Here is a 24,635-nt window from a genome sequence, read left to right as displayed (position 1 = left end):
CCGCACCTATGTATACAGTAGCAGCTCCAAGTAATGGAAATGAACTAATGCAAAGCTGTGGTGAGGGGGGGAAAGTGACAGGGTGTTGCAGAGGCAGCAGTTGCATCGGGATCTTGGTACCTGCCATCAAATAAGACCCCATCAAGTTCTCTTTTAGCAATCTCTGAATGTGTCGGACTGAGCGGTTGGCTCTTCTGATAATTTCCTGTGAGTATTTCTCCATGAGTCAGTGTATGACCTCTAGACACAACCACCAGAGATAACGCTGCCGGCTGATTCTGATGAATTCACAAGCTGCCTGCGATGGCGTCAAAGCATCAGATAGAAGTCAGATGCCAACGCTTCCCCCTAACACACTGGCATCATGGGCTCACACAGATCCTCCTGGGGCTACTTATAGGCCTCCTCATCAGGAATACACATCTACCCAACACAGCAGTGTCAGACCCAGGGCCATTGCCGTGTCTCCTCCGATATAGTTGTGTTGCCTGGCACTGACTCGGGCACAGCTCACCCACCCACAATTACGTTACTCATTCTTCCTTTTAGTGCCCCACCTCTGCTATTGTGTTATGTGAGGAGTAATCACACATCTACGAGGACTGTAAAATCTTCAGCAGGAAGTAGAGATAATACAGAAGGAATGAACGGCCCTGACCCGTGTGGTTTACAAGCAGGGCCGTGCCCTGGTGCTCAATGGCATGTTGTGTCTGCATTAGTTGTCCCATAAGCAACATATCACCCATCCACAGAAATGACGGGGGTCTGACCACTGGGACCATGAGATCATAGGCCCATGTGAATGGGAGGGTAGTGAGCATGTGCAACCTTTGCTCCCTGTGTTCCCCTCACCTATTGGAATGGTGCTTGCCCATGATCACCACTGCTTCATTCACACAGTGGACTTTGGGCCCCCCGTACTAGACATCGATGAGGGTCTCATCAGCCAGATCATACATTTAGCTTCTATTATGTGGATAGGTGATAAATGTTATTTATGGAATGACCCATTCGATATTGGACGCTGCCACAGACGAGTAACAGAGGGACGGTCATCTCGCCTGGTGCTTGCTTTAGGCCCCCATATCCATTAGACTAAAGTCAGCCAAAGCTATATCTTTGGGGGTCTCCCAACTCTCTCCGATCGAGACTATTGTTCTCCAGCAGATAACAGGATTCTGGCAGCGGCCATCAGAGAACACAGAAGCACTCGGCTGAGCTGAACGTGCCTGTGTATAGGGGAGTCGGTAGAGATATGGGAGGGATATCTATTGCGAATGGGGGGGGCTTTGGTAAATACATTGCTGACATTAGTACTGAGAATGGTAACGCTAAAGGCCCCCAAATAAAAGATGTCCGAACCAGCTGATTTATGCAGGATTGGCTGATCATACAATGTCTATAGGGGCCTCCCGACTGTCCCCACACAGATTATGCTGGAGGACACAAGAATCGGGTCATTGTTATTCTACTGCCAGATCATTTTTTGTTCTGGGGCGAGATAAGTCACTGCCAGATGATTCTATTTAAGGGGGAGTCAGGTAAGATAGTTTTGCTAACAGCTATCTAATGTTTATGGCAAGCTTCATCCATGTATTTCCAGGAGGAGTAAGAGGAATGGTTTGAAAGAAGAAAAGTTACAGAATTGAGCAATATATAAATACAGTTAAGTCCATATATATATGGACAGAGACAAAACATTTCTAATTTTGGTTATAGACATTACCACAATGCATTTTAAACACAACAATTCAGATACAGTTGAAGTTCAGACTTTCAGCTTTCATTTGAGGATATCCACATTAAAATTGGATGAAGGGTTTAGGAGTTTCAGCTCCTTAACTTATGCCACCCTGTTTATAAAAGGACCAAAAGTAATTGGACAATTGACTCCAAGACTATTTTATGGACAGGTGTGGGCAATCCCTTCGTTATGTCATTCTCAATTAAGCAGATAAAAGGCCTGGAGTTGATTTGAGGTGTGGTGCTTGCATTTGGAAGGTTTTGTTGTGAAATAAACATGCGGTCAAAGGAGCTCTCCATGCAGGTGAAACAAGCCATCCTTAAGCTGCGAAAACAGAAAAAACCCATCCAAGAAATTGCTGTAATATTAGCAGTGGCAAAATCTACAGTTTGGTACATCCTGAGAAAGAAAGAAAGCACTGGTGAACTCATCAATGCAAAAAGACCTGGGCGCCCACAGAAGACAACAGTGGTGGATGATCGCAGAATAATCTCCATGGTGAAGAGAAACCCCTTCACAGCAGCCAACCAAGTGAACAACACTCTCCAGGAGGTAGGCGTATCAATATCCAAATCTACCATAAAGAGAAGACTGCATGAAGGTAAATACAGAGGGTTCACTGCACGGTGCAAGCCACTCATAAGCATCAAGAATAAAAAGGCTAAAAAACATCTAAAAAAGCCAGCACAGTTCTGGAAGAACATTCTTTGGACAGATGAAGCCAAGATCAACCTCTACCAGAATGATGGAAAGAGAAAAGTATGGCGAAGGCGTGGTACAGCTCATGATCCAAAGCATACCACATCATCTGTAAAACACGGCGGAGGCAGTGTGATGGCTTGGGCACGCATGGCTGCCAGTGGCACTGGGTCACTAGTGTTTATTGATGATGTGACACAGGACAGAAGCAGCCGAATGAATTCTGAGGTATTCAGAGCCATACTGTGTGCTCAGATCCAGCCAAATGCAGCCAAACTGATTGTCCATCTGTAGTATGAAACGACGACCAATGACCCAAAACATAAAGCCAAAGCAACCCAGGAGTTTATTAAGGCAAAGAAGTGGAATATTCTTGAATGGCCAAGTCAGTCACCTGATCTCAACCCAATTGAGCATGCATTTCACTTGTTAAAGACTAAACTTCAGACAGAAAGGCCCACAAGCAAACCGCAACTGAAAACCACCGCAGTGAAGGCCTGGCAGAGCATCAAAAAGGAGGAAACACAGCGTCTGGTGATGTCCATGAGTTCAAGACTTCAGGCAGTCATTGCCAACAAAAAGTTTTCAACCAAGTACTAAAAATGAACATTTTAGTTACAATTATTTAATCTGTCCAATTACTTTTGGTCCCTTTAAAAACAGGGTGGCACAAGTTAAGGAGCTGAAACTCCTAAACCCTTCATCTAATTTTAATGTGGATTCCCTCAAATGAAAGCTGAAAGTCTGAACTTCAACTGCATCTGAATTGTTTTGCTTAAAATTAATTGTGGTAATGTCTATAACCAAAATTAGAAAAATGTTGTATCTGTCCAAATATATATGGACTTAACTGTATATCTACTAAAACAGATATGTCAGGAGAGATGTCCGGATAGCTTTAATCCGGCCTGATGAGTGTTATGCGTATGTGTGATCGAGAAGGCTTCTGTGGGACAAGGGCTCTTAGAAAAAAAAAAAAAAAGATATTTCCCATGATGTGAACAATTTTCCTGGGGGTAAAATATTTTATTTCTTCCCCACATGCTCTTTTCTCAGACTGTACCGATCATACCATTTAGTGCCAATGCTTCAGAAAACCTTAGAAGCAGGAAGTGTTCGGACCAACAATGAAAATCTAGGACCGACGACGAAAATATAGAACCGATGACATTTGCTACCATTCCTGGTTACGATCCTATTCTAGTTGCTGATTTCCTTCTGAAATCATTAACCCTTTACAAACTATTTTTGCAGCTAATGAAGGAAAATCACTGGTAACCATAATGATCCCTATATAGCACAGGGACAGTTCTGACGGCGTTCTGGACATGGAAGCTATATTCTTTGACTGCATATTCATTTGGGCTATAAAAATATGCAATTTTTTAATAAATGGTTTGGTAGCTTGGAATGATAAGTGTGACAAGTGTAATGGGTGCCAGTTACAATCTGATCTGACATCTCATGCTGAGCAGCTGTGCACATGGAGCTGAACCCAATGTCCTCACCTCACATGGATCCAGTCTTCTAGGCGTCACTTCTTCTTCTCCACCGCTCCCGTCCTCCATGTCACTGTCACCTTCCGAGTCCCGAGGCGAGCTGTTTTGTACTGTGATATGAGGAGGCTCCATCTCTTCCCTCCCGCCCTCCTCAACCTCTCCGAGGAAGCACATCTCTTCGCTCGTGGATGGAGAGCTGATACTGTCAATGCCACTGTCCCTGTTCGCCAGTTTCCCCAAAGAGTCCTGCTCCCCCCTTTCTTCTGTATCGCCCCCTTCTACAACAAGTCTACGTCTTCTCTCCAAGCTCGCCTGAGACATCTCCGGCTCCAGCAGATCGAGGAGTTTGCTTTCAAGATCACCTATGCTACAACCAGGGTGCAGCAAAGGCGTGCTGTTGCTTTCTGGCTCGGTGTCGTAGGCCGGACTGGTGCGCCCAGCAGGTAGGATGATCGGCTCCCTGGAAAAACGGATATGCAGAGTGATTGATCAGTTTGGTGGAAAGATCTGCATTGGACTATGCCGGTCTGACTATTACATCTGCCTTGTGCCGGTAATTGCCCTCTCTCTATACATTTGGTAGACCTTTTGATCACTTGTTGCTTTAGGCTTGGGCTACACGGGGACTTTGACCACAAAAAAGGTCACGCGGCCAAATAATGCTTAATGCTGCTACATCTCAACATGATGTGGAAGCAAGGCACTGCGATCATGACATACACCCTGCTACGTGGCCAAAGTTGCCATCTAGCCCACATTTTACTGTTACCTTCTAACATTCAGCCGATCACTGATCTCATCATCTCCCGGCAGTACCGAATGATCGTAATACCAATATTTCTCACCTTTCAAACTTCTCAATCAGGGAGGTAACTGCTGATGGCGTCCCATCTTTGTTTTCCAGGCGAAGGGACACCCTTGCAAGCCTTGGATCTGCAGGCAGCGGGCGTGAAGGGGGTGGGGGAATATGGCCAGGAGGCCGGGGTCTTCTCACGCTCTGGAGATGTGGGGGTTTCGGAGGAACTACACCAGAAATTAAGAGATAGATTTAAATTAACATTGTCCCCACTCAATATAGATACATGTGACACTAGACAATATGTATATAATATCTACAGAACTCAAGGCGGTAGATTAGGTAAACCCTGCGTGTGTGACTGCACGGGGGTCTCGAGTGTGGGAAGAGTCACTTTGTCTCCACTCCATTCCAAATAGAGAGTAAATCAGACAGTGAGATGGGAGAGGTGGAATTGTCACCACCAGATGTTTCCTGATAGTCTTTGTTTACTTGTTGCGGTGCTGACATCATGACCACTGCAGCCAATCACTGACCTCATCAATCACTGCTTAAATTAATGATTAGGTATTGATTTTGTTCCTTAAAGCTATGGTTGGATCATGCCAACAGTCTAATGGTACATGGGGCATGACATCTACTGTTATAGTAAAACAAAGTCAGGCTTCATTGATTTTTTACCATTGCCTTTGTTTTATTTCCTTTGTGGATAAGCGGCACTGGAAGTGTCTGACCACTGCTTATCCCCTTCTTCCCATGGTAAACATGCACACAAGGTCAATCTGATTAATATTTCCAAATATTCCCACATCTAAGAAAAATTCTCTCGACCAGAAATCTAATCTGGGATCATCACAGGGGCCGTGTAGGGGAGATCCCTTTATATTAAAACTGGATTTAGGATTGTTTCCATTTCCCATGGACTTGTCTGTACATAACATTTGTATAATCACAATTTAACAACAGACCCTGATGACTATGTAGAAAATAGAGGCATCTCGGGGCTGCTTATCTGTTTGATCAATAGCACTCTGTTGCCGAAGATTCCTTCCTACTTGACATGAAATCTTCCCTATGTCCTGTTGCCCTTTTTGTCTTTTTTTTATGTTCCGTTTTACATAAAATTGCTTTGTTTCGAAAAACGTCCTTTTTGCTCAATAATTTAGGCTTCCAAAAAATGTTATTGACAAAGTCATGTGCAGAAAACATGCAAATTTGCAAATAAAATGCACATTTACCATGAAAAATTGACACGCTGTGGATTTCAAAACTGCACTGCGGGTCAATTTCTGCAACGGAGAAATAAACGGAAAAAAAACCCAATGGGCATGTGATTTCTATAAATTCGATAGATTTTTTTTAAACTTTTGAGCTATAAAATACTCAAAAAAACTACTCAATAGTCACTGTGGGAACTTAGGTTTAAAGAGGTTCTTCAGCAGATACACTCTGTATTTTAAAATTCTATGCCCCAGCTGTTGCAGAACATCATAATACACAGCTGAGATGCAGCAGCACTTTTTGTATGGACACGTTATTTTTATCTCACACTACATTGGTTGTATTGTGGGAAGTTAATGGTTTTATTTTGGTCTGACTTCCGTTCTATATTTATGAGGAGCTCACCTTCAGGTTTGGTGTGTGGGGGGCGCCTAGGAGCTGCTGGTTTAGAATTGGGTTGATCTGGGGGGATCCCATTGCAGTCAGTTGAGTTTCCAGGATCGGATCGGAGACGCTGGGGTTTTTCTGGGTGCACCGAGATATGAGCTGGTTCCAAGGAGAGGCTCTTAACAAGAACTGGGTTCTTGGGCTGGAGCCCTGAAAGATAAGAAGGGAAGTGGTAAGAAATCAGAACCATTCAAAGAAAGGGTGATTCAGCGACAGAAAACATGTGGATTTCAAGACCTGATGTGCTGTATACAAGTCAAGCCTGACATGTCTGGTGGACTAAAGATGCACATGTGGAGGACTCAGATATTACACAGGTGCCTATCTTGTAGTGCTACGTAAGTATAGTTTCCACCTAATAAAGTTAAAATATCAACCAATTAGTCATCCATTACAGATCCCATAAGGGTTACTTGTCGCACAAGATTACTTAGATTCCTGATTGGCAAGTAATACACCCCTAGCTCCCATATTCAAGATGTTGCCGTATTTGCAGCTATCACAATGATTAATGCCATGTTTGCTTTTTTTTTTTTTTTATGCACAAATATGCCCTCTTTTCATAGACCATACCCTTTGTATCAGGCCGCGCTACCTTTACATCGACAAAAATATTCTCAAAACAGGAGCTAACGAACAATTCTATTTGTTCCGTCTTGGTTGACCGTCCAGTCCACCTAGTCAGCCGGTCTTCACTTCTGCGGACAGCAAGAGCGGCGCATCTGGTACCTAATGGGCCCTATAAGGTCGTGGCGTAACGAACGTCATTATATTGTGTGAGCTACGCAACGCCATGAGGTCGAGGGGACTAGTAAGCGCAAGAGGCGTCAGGTACAGAATTGATGACCGACTACCTTGGAGGACTGGGTTAGATGTTGGACCAGAGAACAATTGCTCTTCTCGAAATGTAATACTTAAAGGGTGTATTACTCCTGACGTCCGCAGTCTTTAGATATTATGTAGACAGGGTGTACTGCAAAAAAAAAAAAGATTACCACGCGGTATTCTTCCATCTTTTACAATGTAGGCTGATTTCCCCGATATCAATCAAGCCCATGGCCACTGTTGGATGTATAATTCATGAGCGTGTCTGTGCACAACAGTAGGCGCAGATGCAATGTGTACTTAGCCTTAGTGGTGGGTAGAAATAACATGACAGCCACCTGAATATGCATCTTTACACCAGGGCTGAAAATGATGATGCAAAATGTCGGCGGCACACAGGAAACATTCAGAGAGCGCTGCATTCCCGGTGGCTTTTGCAGCACCTGGCAGACTTGCTAACTCCTCCTGGGCTCTCGGAGGTCTCCCCTTACCCTGGGCAGTTGTAAGTCTGCTGTAAACAGGTTTTCTGTATGTAAACAAACCAACCGGCGCCATCTGTGGTGGTTCTGAGTCCTGCACTGTAGCCAAAGTTGGTAATAATAGTGGATTTCTCCTTTAAATACAGGCCAGGGCTTCTTATTTAATGTGTCAGAGCTCAGACAGGCTTAATGAGATCTGCAATCAGTTTCAAGGGTCACATAATTTTTGGTAGCCCGCCAACTCCCTCCACGGACAAAGCACATTTTTACCATTCAACCAGACTTAATCCAACAGATATTTTTAGAATTATTTTCTGGTATCTCCGGTATGTTTGCTACTGCATTTCCTTCTTTATGTACCAGCTCCACCTATAACATGTAACTGCATGTCATATTGGGCAAAAATTAACCGCTCGGTTTGGCTGGTGACCTGCTGTCCATGCACGATCTGGGTTGTCCAAACCAACAAATAAAAGCAGGTTGTTTTTTTTGTTTTTTTTTTAAAAAGGAACTCTAAAAAAGGCGCTAGCTAACATATCGTATTCCACATCTGTATGTAAATGCTTCTCATAACTGGAGATGAGAGATAAAATGGCTATCGTGGGCCGTAGGGATTTTCAAAACTTCTTTTTACGTACTTCATAACACTGTGTCTTCCCCGTCAAAAGTCTGAAGGGCTGGTGACCGAGAACAATAGACCACACTCAATTTAGTATATTACTTGGAGATAAGATTGATTAGTGTCCACTGAAAATTGGTGGTAGAGAGGTTAATCCCATATAGACAGAAAATTATCATCATCATCAGTACATGGCGGCTGATTCACGCCTTCCTATAACAGCTTTACGGAAAATCTAATTGTTCCCGATTCCAAGGACGACAATTATTTCCTTTCAAGACTTCTTTTTTTTCATCCTTTACTGCCGCCTACAAAATTCTCGGGTCATTTTATGACAGTCTGTGTCTTCTGTCCTATTGCCATCGATAGTATCCAAATATAGTTGCATAAACTTTAATTTTTTTTTTTTTAATGATCCAATTCCAATAGCCAATATATATTGAGCAACTGTTCTCTGTGCACATACCTTAAACTGACCATTAGACCCCATTCACCAGACATCCATATTCCAAACTGAGGTGCACAAAATAACCCCATGAACATATATATGCGGTTACATGCACATGTATATAAGCATGCACTGAACAAGCAGGACCCGGGAATTATATAGGAGTACACCTTACCACTGCAGGGATGGTAGTGGGGTAAATACAGGTTTGGCGCCAGGTCCTTTTGTCTATTTTGCAGCGGTAATAAGTCATAAACTACTGCATCTCAGACTTAACACAATCCCCTCCGCTCCGCCATTTCTCATACCTGTCTCCTTGCCATACACCTGGAGTCTCCAAGAAGCTCTTGACTCAGCAGCTGTTTCTGGCAAGGAGGAGGAGGAGGAGTGGTGAAGGAGAGGAGGTATGCTACAGTGTTGGAGAGGTTGTAGGAGGAGGGAGTTGTAGTGAATATCCTGTGTGAGACAACTAGTTAGGGGAGGACGGAAAACTAGGCAAAAAAAAAAATTAGGCGTAAAAACACAATAAACAATCAAGATGTATATGTCTGTTACTTTGAGTATTTTTCCATAACGTTTTTTTTTTTTTTTTTACATCAGTACTAGTTTCAACAGCACTGCACTCTCACACCCATCTGCTATATGGATCAGTCATGTCAGCAATTTGTGGACGTGTTTGCCCCCAGAATTCACTCGTTCGTGTGAACCCAGCGATCTCCACCACAAAATGGACCATTGTGCACAGGTTCATTGATTAATATTGGTCAGTGCGATGTGGATTTTGCACATGGAGCGATTACGGTCATATGAACTTCCACCTGCCGCCACCTTTAGAGATTAGTCCGTCACACATGACATCTAATCGGAAAAGGCGCCAATGATAATGGCAGATAGGAGGTATGCTGTGGTCCATGATGTCACACTAGGCCTCCTAATCCAATGATAATGGCAGGTAGGAGGTATGCTGTGGTCCACGATGTCACACTAGGCCTCCTAATCAGAAGAGGCACATTGGATACCGGCCGGTATGACGAGGTTCTCAAGGATCTGGGATGGCGGCCACAGACTACCGTTGTGTCCACTGCTGTACGGTCTTTTTGCTCAATACCACTGCCTGGTATACAATTTTATTACTCGATCCCTCTCTGTAAAGCTGCTTTGTTATTCCATACAGCATGAAAAAAAAGTATACCGATATACACCAACCAGATGGAGGCCAAAATTGGGGTCTGTCACATGTAATGGGAGCCTTTTAGACAGTGTGAATGTAGCCAAAGCTACTGAATATGGAGGTCTCCTTTAGAAAAAAGTTGTACCGCATGCGATGCTTATTTATAATTGTAGCCTCTGGGCAATGTGTGCCTGTCGTATACCGCCAGAATACTCTGCAGTGTGATTTGGGCTATAATACCAGGCGCACCCCTGGGACAAATGTGGCGCTGTTTTGGAAGAACGAAAAAAATAATCTTTTTCCAATCTCCTACAACCCCCATAAACATGGTCAGGGCAAACTCCCTTTTCACAAATACTGTAGTCTATGTGCACATAACACAGTTGTGAGTTTTATCAGCTGTGTCCACAGAGGAAGTGTGAGAAGATGTATGTGTCAGGAACGTGTCACCTACAGCAGTGAGAGGAGAGTGGGAGTAATGAGAAAAAAAAAATCACTAGGCCGCAAGTAAAAGAGTAATGTTGCCGATAGCAACCAATCACATCCCACCTTTCATTTCTCCAGGGCAAGTTTGAATATAAAAGAAGGAATCTGATTGGTCACTTCACTCTCCCTTAGTAGTAAGAAACCATTTCCAAGTATGCCACCGTAAAGGCACAGATCTTATTAGGTATGAGATATGTTAGGGACCCATTAGTTTTGAGACCACCTTGACGTTGGTTGATTGTCAGGAATGAATTGGCCAAATTATGTGCTAAGCGTCTCATTTTTTCTTAAAAACGCTTAAAAAAAAAAAACTTGAATATTTTTCACATTTATTTCAATATAATCCACCTTGCTATTGTTTTTTTTTTCCTTTTTCAGGTATTGAAAGATGTTTTTGAAAGGTGAAAAAAAAAAGTATGTAATTTCTTTGAAGTGGATTCCTCCTGCAATCCACTCCGATCTGGGCACTGTTCAATTAAAACGGTGCAATAAAAATGTTTTATATAAGAAATTGAATCAGACCTTTGAGATTTAATCTGTCCAATCCCCGCGGAATCCAAATGATCGCACAGGGGATTTACTTTGCTATTTAAAAATCTTTTTTTTTTGCTCCCATTTTAGTTGATGTAATTGGTCGTTGCTGATACAATTATTGAGACGTCTGTCTGCCTGGAGCCGTGTTCTTTATGTGCACAGCTAGTTATAGGTTGACAAGGTAATGGGGCAACTAAATACGTGTCTGGGCATCTGTGAATGGTGATCTGTGATGAGGGTCCCAGCTAAAATGATGGGGGCGTATAATAACACACATAGAAGAATAAAGAAGACACGGAAAGTTACAGACATAGGAAGCGGAGGGAGAGTCGGGAAAAGGAGGGGCGGCCTTGCATTCCTAGCCCATTACCTGTCCCTGCGATTCAGACAGCTCCATGACGCATGCCCCAACACACTAGGCCTGTCCCCATTCACACCTAGCAACCCACCTGCATTATTACTATGCACATACATAGTGATAGATCCTGGTGCAGATAAAGCACGCTCTAATGGCACAATCATAGACAGCGTCTCTTATTTTAACAACTTGTATGATATCAGGAAAAACAATTTTTTTTTTACCAAACAGCGCCACTCTTGTCAATAGGTAGTGTCTGGTATTGCGGTTCATTTTAAATTCAATAAATGGAAGGCAGGACTGCAATATTCTCATGGACAGCAGGGGGCGCTGCTTCTGGAAAAAAAAAAAAAAAGAAGCCTTGTTTGGCTGGATTTACATCTGCAGTAAATATTTGCACTTTTTTTGGAAAACGATGTCATCCTACGGTATGATGGACAACAACGGCCCAATAAAAGCCCCTCATTGGTTATATTCGGGCCTGTAAGGTTCAGCCATGGTGCTCATCAACGTACCAAATGGCTACGCTGCTTCTTTTTCTAGCAAATATGACAAAATCTGGAGCACGGCATCTAAGGCTATGTTCACACGTTGCGGATTAGCCGTAGGAATTTCTGGTGCGGATTCTGCCTCTCCTGGCAGAAAACGCACCTGCGGAATTGTCGCGTTTTGTTTGTGCGGTTCCGCAGCATTTTTTGTGCGTTTTTGCTGCGGTTTTCTTGCGGATTTGCTCCGTTTTTTTACCCCTGCGGTTTTCTATAATGGAATGGGTACAAAAACGCTGCAGATTCACAAAAAAAAAAAAGAAGTCACATGCTACTTCTTTTAAAAACCGCAGCGTTTCCGCAGCGGATTTTCCGCAAAGTGTGCACAGCATTTTTTTTTTTCTCATTGATTTACATTGTACTGCAAATCAATTGCGGATCTGCAGCGTTTCTGCACCGCAGAGAATCCGCATCGTGTGCACATACCCTTAGGCAGATGTGAACATGGGCTTTTTTTTCTAATTTCCTAAAAGGGGTTTGCTTTAAAGAGGTTGGCCAGGATAAGAAAAAGATGGTAGATTTTTATTCAGGAACAGCGCCACCCCTGACGATGGATTGTGTCTGGTATTGCAACGCAGCTAATGTAGCTGATTTGCAATACAACGCACAACCCATGGTCAGGGGATGGTGCTGCTTCAGAAAGAGGAGAGCAGCCATTTTTTTCTAATCCTGAACAACCCCTTTAAGGAGGACCTAGTCACAGTCATGGTCTTCCAGGATCTTTTTTTTAATGATTAAAACCATAAAAAAAAAACTTTCCTGCTTGTAATGTAAAATTTTAATAACTGCATAATGTAAATTTAATGCCCCCATTCGTTTTTCATAACGCTCGGAAACAGAAGGAAACGCGGACCCTCCGATAAGGCCAAACATGCAATTCTCTAAGTGCAGCAGCCACAGATAGTCTACATGCATGGTCATGCCTGGCGAGGAGTTCAGCTGCACTGTATATACTCGGCCGCGGGCGAGATACAGAGTCTGTGCGATGTTAGACGTTAACAGACGGTAAAAACAGCGTCAAAATAACATGAAAACCTCATAAGATCTGTCCATACTGAGTTTTTTTTAACATGGACTTTTGGGTATGTTCACAAGGTGCTTTTTGACATTTTTTTTTCTAGCTGAAAAAGCCACATCTGAAACCTGCTAGTTTTATAGGAACACTTTTTAGGGTATGTGCACACGTTGCAGATTTCCTGCGGAGCCGCAGTGCTTTTTCCCGCGCAGAAACGCTGCAGAACCGCAAGTGATTTACCGTACAATGTAAATCAATAGCAAAAAAAAAAAAAATGCTGTGCTAATTAATGGTGAGGAAAAAATCAGCATGGAAAACGCAGCAGATTCAAAAAAGGACCATTTCGATTCTTTTTGTGGATCTGCTGCGTTTCTGCACCCATTCCATAATAGAAATCTGCAGGGGTAAAAAAAAAAAAAAAAAGGAAGAAATTTGCAAAAAAGAAACTGCACAAAAAAATGCAAAAAAGCGCGCAGATTCTGACCTGCGATTTCTGCAAAGAAATACAGAATCTGCACAGAAAATTCCACAGTCAAATCCGCAACGTGTGCACATTGCCTTAGGCTGTTTTGATGCATTTTTTTATCATGTTTGGTTTCATAGATGTGTTTTTCATTTTAATATGTTGTGATTGAATAGGGCGTGGTTTTTTTTTTTTGTTACATTTCCAATGCAATAACACATGGCAAAAAATTAATTATAACCAGTAATAAACACTGCACAAAAACGCACCATTTGTTGCAATGTATGAATGGAAAACTGAAGAATTGCTGGGACACTTTTTTTTTTTTAACAAGGCGTGATCTATGCACCAAGGGGCTTTGTTCTCTATCAAATGAATGAAAAACATATTGCAGAAGATTTCAAGCAATTTCTCGATGTGGATTTTCGCATGGTGTGAACAAGTCCTAGGTGAACAGAGAGGTCTTTGAGGATTTTGTTAGATCGGTTCTAGAATCCGCCTAAAAAAAAACCCAAAATCTGTAAATAACACTTGGAAAACTTTCCAATTAATTTCTATGGGAAATTCTCATTCCTTTTCATGTAGGTTTTGTTGTTTGTTAATACATGATGACAATACGCTGGGACCTTGGTGGTAAAGGAATAACGCCAATCCATGAGGTCGGTGGGGTGTCGGTCCGGTCCGGTGTCGGCTCTGCAGCAGCAGCAGTGACCGGCCGGCGGCCCGCGGCCATTATCAGGGAGGCTCCTTATAAGGCGCCGGAGGAGACGCTGTTTACAGAGAATGCAGCCGGTCATGGAAGCAGTGCAGCAGCAGCAGCAGCATTAACCCTTCCCACAGGACGCAGCTTCCTCCTAATGAGATACATGTGTGCAATCCTGGGGTGACACACAATGAGATCCATATGTGTCATGTCACAGGGTGGGGGAGGGGAGAGGGCACAAGGAAATCAGGAGCAATAGAATAAGCTAATTAGTCTATGGCCCAGCACAGTGATCCCCCAGTCCCTGGCACTGCCCCCTGCTCAGAAACCCAGCATTGACTAATTTAACCCCTGCAGCCCCATCTCACGATCCCTGACAATACCTGATTCAACCTTTGCAGCCCCCTTCCCTTGCTCGTGCCCCTGGCATAGACTGATTTAACCCTTGCAGCTCCCTCTCCACATGCATAAACCGATAATTGACTAATTTAACCCCTTCTCATATCCTTTGCGCTGCCTGATTTAATCCCTACAGCCATCACTCCCCCAATCTTAATCCGATCATTGAATAATTTAACCCCTGCAGCCACTTCTCAGATCCCTGGCACTGACCGATTTAACCCTCCCACACCCTTATCCCTGCTAATTTCCCTGGCACAGCCCGATTTAACCCTTGCAGTAACCCCCCCCCTCCCTCCTGTAATTGAAGAATGTAACCCCTGCAGCCCTATCTCCCATCCTTTCTTGGCCCTGCCTGATTTAACCCCTGCAGCCCTGTTCATATTCCTGGCACTGCTTACATTTAACCCCTGCAGCCCCATCTCCCATCCCTGGCCCTGCCTACATTTAACCCCTGCAGCCCCATCTCCCGTCCTTGGCCATGCCTACATTTAACCCCTGCTGCCCCATCTCCCATCCTTGGAACTGCTTACATTTAACCCCTGCTGCCCCATCTCCCATTCTCGGCGCTGCCTTCGTTTAACCCTTGCAGCGCTTCTCCCTGATCACCGCCCGCAGGTTTCTTCCTTCTATTAACCCTGTCACTGCCCGATGTGCTGCTAGAACCCTTCGATGCACCCCTCCCCCATCCAGTTAACCCTGCTACTGCCAACGTCCTAATCCCACTTTCCACCCCTGCAGGCAGCAGTGACACATGGGCAGACCGCCCGCTGTCGCAGCCCACGCCCTCTCGATGACTCGCCTCCTGGCCCGGCCTCTATTCCTGCCCCTAGCCCCGTCTGATCAGAAAACAAGGAAAGTCCCGGGGATCGGCGGAAGTTTATCCTCTGCCCAGCCTGGGATTCGGTTGCATCAATCTGATGGGAAGAGAATCGCCCCCGGATCGCAGCGCGAGAGAACGTCGCAGGGGCAATCGGTGCGACATGGGCGCTGGCACCTTCCTCCTCCTCCTGCTCCTGCCCGTGTCTTCTGGCTTCAATCTGGACTCGGAGAACCCCCAGGTCCACTCTGGCCCGGAGGGCAGCTACTTCGGCTTTGCTGTGGACTTTTTCCTCCCAAATCCCAGCTCTTCATTCTTGCTGATCGGAGCCCCCAAAGCCAACACCTCTCAGCCTGGCATCACTCAAGGTGGAGACGTGCAGAAGTGCGACTGGAGGAATGCCAAGTGCCAATCCATTGTCTTCGACTCCACCGGTAATCGATACTATGATATCAATGACCCTATCGAATTCAAGTCCAATCAGTGGTTTGGGGCATCCCTGCGGGCTAAAGACGATAAAATCCTGGCGTGTGCCCCCCTGTACCACTGGAGGACTCAGCAGAGGAAGCAGGAGAGGGAACCGGTTGGGACTTGTTACCTAAAATCTGGAGAAACTATTGTGGAATATGCGCCCTGCAGGTCTAACTCCAAACACGATGCCCAGGAACAAGGCTTCTGCCAGGGTGGATTCAGTGCGGACTTTACCAGTGCCAACCGGATACTCCTAGGAGGGCCTGGAAGCTTTTACTGGCAGGGGCAAATTATTTCCGACACCGTGGAGGATATTGTAAAAACCTACGATCCCAAACTCTACAGCACCCCCTATGCCAATCAACTGGCCACACGTGCTGCCAGCCCCCAGTACGATGACAGCTACCTTGGTTATTCAGTGGCAGTCGGGGACTTTAACGGAGACACCATTGAAGACTTTGTTTCCGGGGTTCCTAGAGCTGCCCAGACACTGGGCATGGTGTCCATTTACGACGGCCGGACTATGACGTCTTTGTACAATTTCACCGGTGAGCAGATGGCTGCCTACTTCGGTTATTCCGTTGCCACCACCGATATAAATGGTGATGATCTGATGGACATGTTTATCGGTGCGCCACTCTTTATGGACCGAGGTTCAGATGGTAAGCTTCAGGAAGTTGGGCAGGTGACTGTTTATATTCAACAAAGCAAAACAGGCCTACAGCTGTTGAGTAAATTGACTGGGTTTGACCCTTTTTCAAGATTCGGTAGTTCAATTGCCCCTCTGGGAGATTTGGATCAAGATGGGTTTAATGACATAGCAATTGGGGCGCCTTACGCTGGAGAAAGTAAAAAGGGTCTCGTGTACATCTATAATGGTAGAAGTTCTGGGATGAGCACAACACCATCTCAGGTTCTTGAAGGACAGTGGGCGTCTAAAACCATGCCTGCAAGCTTTGGATATTCGCTCAAAGGAGCCACTGATGTTGACGAAAATGGTTATCCAGACCTGGTGGTTGGAGCCTTTGGGGCTGATAAGGCTATACTGTACAGGTCTAGGCCCGTTATTACCGTGAATGCGGTACTAGAAGTGAACCCGTCACTCCTAAATCCCGATAGTAAGACATGTACGCTCCCCAATTCAGCTAAAGTCTCCTGCTTTGATGTGAAATTTTGCCTGAAGGCCAGCAGCAAAGGAAATGTACCCCAAAAACTGTCTTTTAAGGTAGAACTCATACTTGATAAGCTGAAACAGAAGGGTGCGGTGAGGCGGGCGCTGTTCCTCCACACGGGGCAACCCACTCATTCCAAAGACATGAACGTGGATAATGGTGGAGCCATGCGATGTGAAGAATTAAAGGCATATTTACGGGATGAAAGCGAGTTTAGGGACAAGCTGACACCTATCACAGTCTTCATGGATTACCAAATGAATGCCAAAGCGGCCGCTGATTCCTCTGGACTAATGCCAATTTTAAATCAGTTTACCCCTGCCAACTTGACCAAACAGGCCCACATATTGCTGGATTGCGGAGAAGACAATATCTGTAAACCAAACCTGGTTCTGTCAGTAGAAAGTGAGCAAAAACAACTGTACATTGGAGATGACAGCCCTTTGACGCTGCTGGTTGATGCCCAGAATCAAGGTGAAGGGGCTTATGAAGCTGAACTTTTTGTCCATATACCACCCCAAGCTGACTTTATAGGGGTTGTCCGAAACAATGAAACCTTGTCAAGGTTATCCTGTGCATTCAAGACGGAAAATCAGACAAGGCTTGTTGTATGTGACCTAGGGAACCCCATGAAAGCTGGAACCAGGGTGGTGTCAGCTCTGCTTTTCAGTGTTCATCAGCTTAACGAGATGGATGACACAGTCAACTTTGACCTGCAGATACAAAGCTCCAACCAATACGACAATACCAGCCCCAAAAGATCATTGCAGATAGCTTTGGCTGTGTTGGCAGCAGTTGAAATAAGAGGAGTCTCTACGCCAACCGAAGTCTTCCTGCCCATTGCCAACTGGGAACCCAAAGAAAACCCAACAACAGAAGATGATGTTGGCCCACTCATCCAACACGTCTTTGAGCTTCGTAACAACGGCCCCAGTACGTTCAGTAAAGCAATCCTTAACATCCAGTGGCCTTACAAGTACCAGAGTAAAACCTTATTATACATTATTCAATACGAGATTGATGGTCCCATGAACTGTACTTCCGATGTTGTCATCAACCCCCTCAACCTCGCACCCTCCAGTTCAATTGCAGACGACATTAAAAATGTCACCCGTAATGAACGTAATCGTCGTGATGTTCCACAAGTGGATGGAGACTTGCAGACCCCTCGTTGCGGAACAGCTCAATGTCTTAAGATCGAATGTCACGTGGAACGGGTGGAAAAAGGAAAAAGTGCCATTTTATATATTCGATCAAGACTATGGACACCAACCTTCATGAATAGCGAGAACCAAAATCATTCATACTCTCTAAAGTCCATTGCCACATTCCGGGTATTGGAATTCCCTTATAAAAATATGAACCTTCCAGATATAAACAATTCTACAGAGGTCACTACTAACATTTTATGGGTCAACCAGTCATCCGGGGCCCCAGTACCCGTCTGGGTCATAGTACTTGCAGTATTATCAGGTTTGCTGCTTTTGGCTTTGATGGTCTTTATCATGTATAAGCTTGGGTTCTTCAAACGTGTACGTCCTCCTCAGGAGGAAACCGAGAGGGAGCAGCTTCAGCCCCAAGAAAATGGTGAGGTAGCCACTGACGCATGAAATGAGTTCATTGTTCCTTTTCACCGGGAATGATTGATATGAAGCTGACGTGAAATTATTTGGTTGGATAGACCAACTTAGCAAATCATCGAGAACTGAAGAGAACATTGAGTGGTAGAATACTTGTGTTCTGGTGGTGGATCAATAGGCTCCATTGTAATGAATATTGTCTGTTATCATGGCTGACTTCTACTTGTAGGACAGGGCCACTTTTAAATCTGACTCTGACATACAGGTTGTCCACAGGCACAAGAGCAGATGCTCTGTAGGTCAATACATCCCTTCTTAGCTAGCTAAATGAGATCATACATATCTCAATGAACTGGTGTATCTTCAGAAAAAGTTTTCAAGTCTTGGAAACTTTTATAAACCTTGATACGTGAATTTTTAAGGTTCCTAAAATGTTGTAGCGGTTGCTTACTCGTTCCATTTCCACCCTCGTGGCTGATATTAAACTTTCGGATCTCACTTTCTTTGTAGGGATCATTACTTTGATTTACTTCCACCCTTTTGGCTGAAGATAACCTACCTAGTCTCCCACACTTTGTAGACCTCCTTACCTTGGTGAATATAGTTATGTAGCAGGTTATATATATGTATGTACCGTATGTATGTGTGTGTGTGTGTATATATATATATATATATATATATATATATACACATACGGTATAAATATATATATTATATACCTTGCAGATATACATGTTTGAAAGGAGACCGGGTAACTTCCCTTCGTCAACTTGGGTGCAAGCGGACGGAGTTGAATGTCTCCCTAGAAGAACCATTATGGAGGCTAGTAATACTTTCCCATGCATCAGCAACGATGGGATGCATTTTCTAAATTCCTTGAATAATTTCTATTAGTGGGTGTGATCTGTAGTTGTATTAACCCAAACCTTGTACAGCAAAAAGAATGTCCTAATTCTACATCAGTTTTCGGAGACAAAAAAAATAGTAAAATGCCTTTTTTTTGCATGGATCTAGATATTTGGCCAAGGTATGGGGGTATGCTGGGTTATCTCCGCAAAAGAACTCAAAATTGCTCCATCGCTACTTCCTTTTTCTAATAGAAACAGGAAGTATCGGACCCCCGCTGTGTCAGCAAGTCTAAATTCTGAAGTCCATATTACGTGGATGCTAGTTTTGGCCTGACACAGGGTCTAAGACCCAAACTGTTGGGATTTATAAAGCGGTCAGATTGTGTCCTCAAACCTATGGTCGGCCCAGGACTTGCATCTGAAATATGGGCACTTGTCTGAAACTGACTGAAGAAAGAGGTCTTGCTGGCATGAGGTGTCACAGAAGTGTCAGGGCTGAGCTACATAGATGATTTCGAGTAACTTGTTAATGCCTAAATTTACACAGTAGATACAATGCTCATGCCTATAATATAATAAGGGCTTTGTGGCACCACCAGGCTGACATATTTCTTTTGGTACCTAAAAAGGCATTTAAAAGCTTTGATTTTTGGTACGAAACCATACGGACTACCTGTGCCCCTTATCATATGCAGGAGACCTACATTTTAAAGTATGATGGAGTCAATGTATAAGAAACCCCTTTTATATAATTTCCCTTTAAATATACCGTTCACAGTCTCCCACCAATTATAGGATTTTATATATTGCTTGACAATGCTGCCGATGATTTAGCTAATTTTTAATGTATACTAAAAAAAAAGTATTGGGAGAAAACCTCTTAAAATATTAACATGTAAGTGCACTTTGTAGAAATTTTTCTTATTTGTTTTTAATAACTAATGGAGATATTGCTGATGGATTTCTTGAGTATTTGTGTCACTGACTTCTCACTGCCAAAAATGAGGAAAGTCATCCACAACTAAAAATGAACTTTTTATAGTGTTAGTTGTTTTAAATCACATTACTGTTGTTTCTAAAATGTTTGGCTACTGAACAACTTGTAAAAAATCTGCCTTATTGGGAGTCTGTGTTTCTTTTTTTTCTTTTTTATGCAACGCAATATCGTAAAGGGGTTTATGAGATTAAAAAAAAAACACCATGGCTAAGTTTTGTTATGTCTATATCCGGTCTTTGGTATAGCTTCTTAGCCTGATTTCATTTGAGTGGGGCTGAGCTGCCTGCACTACCAGACACAGCCTATGGGACAAATGTGGCGCTCTTTTTCTAGTTTTATACAACCCTGTGACAATCTGTAAAACTACCAATATGTCATGTATATACCATTACATACGGTACTTTAGGAAAATTAAACTTTACATAAATGTACCTAAAACTATTTTGATTACAGATGGAGTTGCTGTTTAAAGGGGTTTTCTAGTGAAAAAAATTTTCATGTATCCACAGGATAAGTGATAATTAATGATTGGTGGAGGTCTGACTGTTGGACCTGCACAAATCGGCAGAAGGGGGCACTTTTATTCCGTTACAATGGAGCAACGGTGCGCATGCTCAGCTGCCACTGCGCATGCTCAACCGCCACTGCATTCATTCCCTATGGCGCTGCCAAGTGCTGTAATCAGCTTTTTCCAGCAGCACCAAAGGGAATGAGTGGAGTCGCGGTCAGGCATTTTGGGATAAAAGTGTCCCGTCGGGAATAAAAATTCCACTCCAGCAGCCGTACCACCACTAATAACCTATCCTGTAGATAAATGATAACTTGTTTTCACTGGACAACCCCTTTAAGACTTTATGGTGATTTATTTGGTAAATTCATTTAATCTAGTGGATGGATCACAACTCTTAAATCTCCAAACTAAACTGTTTCTATAAGCGACTGCTACCTTTTCACTTGGAGTAGGCTTCATGTCTAAAGTTATGGGGTTGTCCGTAGCAACCAGATAAAATAAGGGGTCTGGTGGCTATGGGCAACTTCCATTTTTGGGCTCCATTAGGAGACAGGTTTTAGAATGAACTAATCCTGCCTTTTCTTATTGTCTGTTATACAGTTGCACCAAAGCTAGGGCCCACTGTGTAGACTGAGGTCACCACCAAATGTGGTGGTCTAAGTTTGGTTCATCATGGTCGTCTTAAATCCAGTTTTCTGTTTGAAACCATTTAGGCTGGTCGTTAGGGCTACATTTAGGCCTCTGATCGCTAATTGTTGCTGCTATATTGTAGCTCAGCACAAGTGATGGGTACCATGATGGCAACAAGCAAGTTGCAGACTTTCCATTGAGGCCCAACTTACTCGTGGAAGTACCCTAAGATGTCGCGCTTCACTTGTATTATGCTTTGATGTAGCGGCGACCTGACATAGTGGTCTTTGGACAAGAGGCCTGTGTCATGGCCAAAGTCACCGTGTAGCCCCAGCCATGAAGTAACATATTTTTCTTGCAAAAGTCGGAAACAAACTGACTTGGTTGTACAATGCTTAGTCCTTCTGAGGTAAACCATAATGGACTATGCTACCTAGACGTATCTTCCATCAGAAATTCATGGTTGTTTTTTTTTATAATTATATTTTTACATTACGGTACTTTTTGTTTCCATGAAAAAAAAAATTCTAATCCATCATGGCTGATTGTGATGGTGAACTAAAGTCTGACAGGAATTTTTGTTCCCATCTAATCCGCGATTCCTCTGACCATGCCGCTTGCACGTTAGGCTCCATATACCGATTTGGTGGCATATGCCAATGAAATTGGTGGCATCTGCCAACAAAAATGTTGTGAACCCCCACTTATGAGAACATGGGTGACCACTTTATGGGAGTGCAAACTTTAAAAACAAAGAAGTATTTTCTGCTTCTGTTTCTTTTACGAGATTGCACAGTTTATTCTTTCCAGATACCTTGGGCGATATTTAACAATGGTCGATTCTTAAAGCGGTACTAAGCTAATATTATCTTAAAGCCAAGACCCAAGTGACTAGTGGCAGGGTGTTCGCTTACCAGAAGACAGTACCAGAAGACAATAGCTCCTTCAGCAGTTGTTCTTGGATTTTTCACTTACGCCGCTAAATTAATAGTTAACACTATAAAGGCTGGGAAAATTTGGGAAGTGTGTCCTGAGGTAACCAGCCCAAGATGTATGGTCTAATTAATAGGATTTTTATATGGTCGTCCCCATACGGTCATTATGATTGAAGACCATAACAGTATTTCAAGGAATTCTTTATTATCACAGTTCCCATTTGTTGCAAATCTATTCACTTGACCCTGTCTGTTGGCCATGACGTGATTGGGCACTGTGAACCACTTCTTGCATTTTTTGAGTAGCCGGCCTGGCACAATGTCATCACTTTGCCACACTGGTTAATAAAAAAGAGCAGCAGCTGTGCAGTAGATACAGATTATTGACATGGCCACTTGACCAGGTCTTGCAAATCAATTTGCACCAACTCAACTCCCAGTGATGTTCCTACACTTCCTATGTACAGTATTACGAGAAAACCCAGTTTCCTTAGGGCCACAATAGTTTTCATAGGTACAAGTGAGGTATTGGGCTAAAATGGGTCCTCTATGGTACTATTTTTTGGGGATAATTCAATACATGGGCCTTTTTAGGTAAATAAATTAAGGGCTTATACTATACAGAAATGCGTTACGCAGGTATCCCTCATATGGGACTCTCATATCGTAGGTAAAGCAGACAACAGTTACAAAGAGCGCCCCTCGCTCTGGAGGACCCAAACATTACACGGACAGCTCATCGATTGGGAAATGTGTAATTCTTAATTTCGCCTGAGGTGTCCAAACAACACAACTGTGAGGAAACCAAACAGCTTCTGGGTTCCACAGTCGATCACAGATGATCTCTGGGGGTCCCAGTTTGCATATAATCTATAATAATAGGCTTATTGTTGGAGGCCCTTCTAACAAAATGGAGTGGTCCAAGAAGAGAATTCAGTTTGTGCCAGAAACAATTGTCCTAAAACCTTATTATATGACAATCATATTTCTATGAAGTGTAGCGTTTTTTTAATAAGGGTACAAGACTAGAAAGTGGCCATTTTAAGAGCTGAGCCATTACTTTTTGGGGGAGGAGGGTAAATTGCAGCCTGAGAAGGAGCGTAGAACAGGGCTCTATCAAGGAATAATGTAATTGTGCTACCCAATAAGGAATAATGTAATTGTGCTACCCAATGGGACTATGTTGGAGGTTAGCCTCCAGCCCTTCCCTAGGCATCTTCCTTTTCACTAATATTAGACAAAATGGCCGCCGCTCCAGCGTGTGCAGTGGATGAAAGTACTGACTAGAAAGGTTGTGTCATTTTTCCTCTAAAACTGATACTCACCCATTTCTACAAGATTTAGTCGTTCATTACAGACCCATAGTGCAGAAATGTCATCACCGATGGCAACCAATTAGGTTGAAAAGTGAAAGCAGTGATCTGATTGGTTGCTATGGGCAACAGCTATGCTTTTTGTGTATTCACTACAGATTTTATAGGTCATATTTTATAAACTTCTTAGTTTTAAATTCTTTTGGATTTTGCACTGATTTTTCTATTGAATTCTGGTTTTCTAGCGGGTTTGGATTATAGTTGAGTTCCCTCCGATGCTTGACAATTTGTAAAAAAATAAAATTAAAAATTTATATTTCAATAAACTTTACACTCAAAACAAGTTGTTATGTTTTATTTCCATTTTTTTTTTTCACACTGTAAGGCCTCATTCAGATGTATGATTTCTTGGTGCATATAAGAAAAAAATGGATAATTTTTTATCTGGGTCAGTATGCGCATTTTTACCATCAGTGAGGCATCCGTTGTCCACAGAAAAATGCTGGTGTGTGAACAGCTTCATAGGATATAATGTGAAAAACACGGTCGTCGGAGGCCTAAAGTGACACAGACAATATATACAGAAGAATGGATTCCCCAGATGTATAGAACAGTAGGCAAAATGGGTGCCAAAAAGGCTCTCTTGTCACACGTGCTGCCGCTTATTACAGTGATTAATAATGAATATGCGGGTCCACCTCCCATAGGGGTGGAGCCGCATATTCATCACTGTAATGTGCGGCACCACGTGACCGCTCATACAGGAAGAGCTGCGACGCTGAGAGGATGGAAGCGCCGAGGGAGCCGGGTAAGTATTTTAATGCCAGCGGGCGGGCGCACAGGGGGAGGGAGGAGGGAGATTACCGGGAACTTTATTTTAAACCCCCCCCCCCAAAAAAAAAAAAAA

General features: G+C 43.4%; 2 protein-coding genes across 4 annotated transcripts in view; one reads left to right on the top strand and one right to left on the bottom strand.

Moving 5' to 3' along the window:
* The window catches only part of FGD1 (FYVE, RhoGEF and PH domain containing 1), a 121,298-nt gene that overhangs the window by 18,042 nt on the left and 78,621 nt on the right, over positions 1–24,635 (bottom strand). For 2 of the 3 annotated variants that reach the window (XM_069748193.1, XM_069748194.1), the window contains exons 2-4: positions 6,365–6,556; positions 4,788–4,965; positions 3,952–4,402 (exon numbers count right to left, since the gene is read on the bottom strand). In XM_069748193.1, coding sequence (XP_069604294.1) covers positions 3,952–4,402; positions 4,788–4,965; positions 6,365–6,556 — 821 coding nt within the window. Of the gene's footprint in view, positions 1–3,951; positions 4,403–4,787; positions 4,966–6,364; positions 6,557–9,085; positions 9,110–24,635 lie in introns of those variants that run through there. The other variant, XM_069748195.1, reaches the window with a different exon arrangement.
* On the top strand, positions 15,273–24,071 carry ITGAV (integrin subunit alpha V). Its single transcript, XM_069748192.1, has one exon. It carries the CDS (start codon positions 15,372–15,374, stop codon positions 18,522–18,524), a length of 3,153 nt encoding a protein of 1,050 aa, XP_069604293.1. The 5' UTR covers positions 15,273–15,371; the 3' UTR covers positions 18,525–24,071.

The sequence above is a fragment of the Ranitomeya imitator genome, chromosome 2, assembly GCF_032444005.1.
Source record: "Ranitomeya imitator isolate aRanImi1 chromosome 2, aRanImi1.pri, whole genome shotgun sequence".
NCBI classification, from domain to species: Eukaryota; Metazoa; Chordata; class Amphibia; order Anura; family Dendrobatidae; genus Ranitomeya; species Ranitomeya imitator.
This window is presented reverse-complemented; position numbering and strand designations above follow the sequence as displayed.

Bases quoted from the DNA above. Each gene is read 5' to 3' on its own strand.
- ITGAV (XM_069748192.1), top strand. From the start codon at position 15,372: ATGGGAAGAGAATCGCCCCCGGATCGCAGCGCGAGAGAACGTCGCAGG.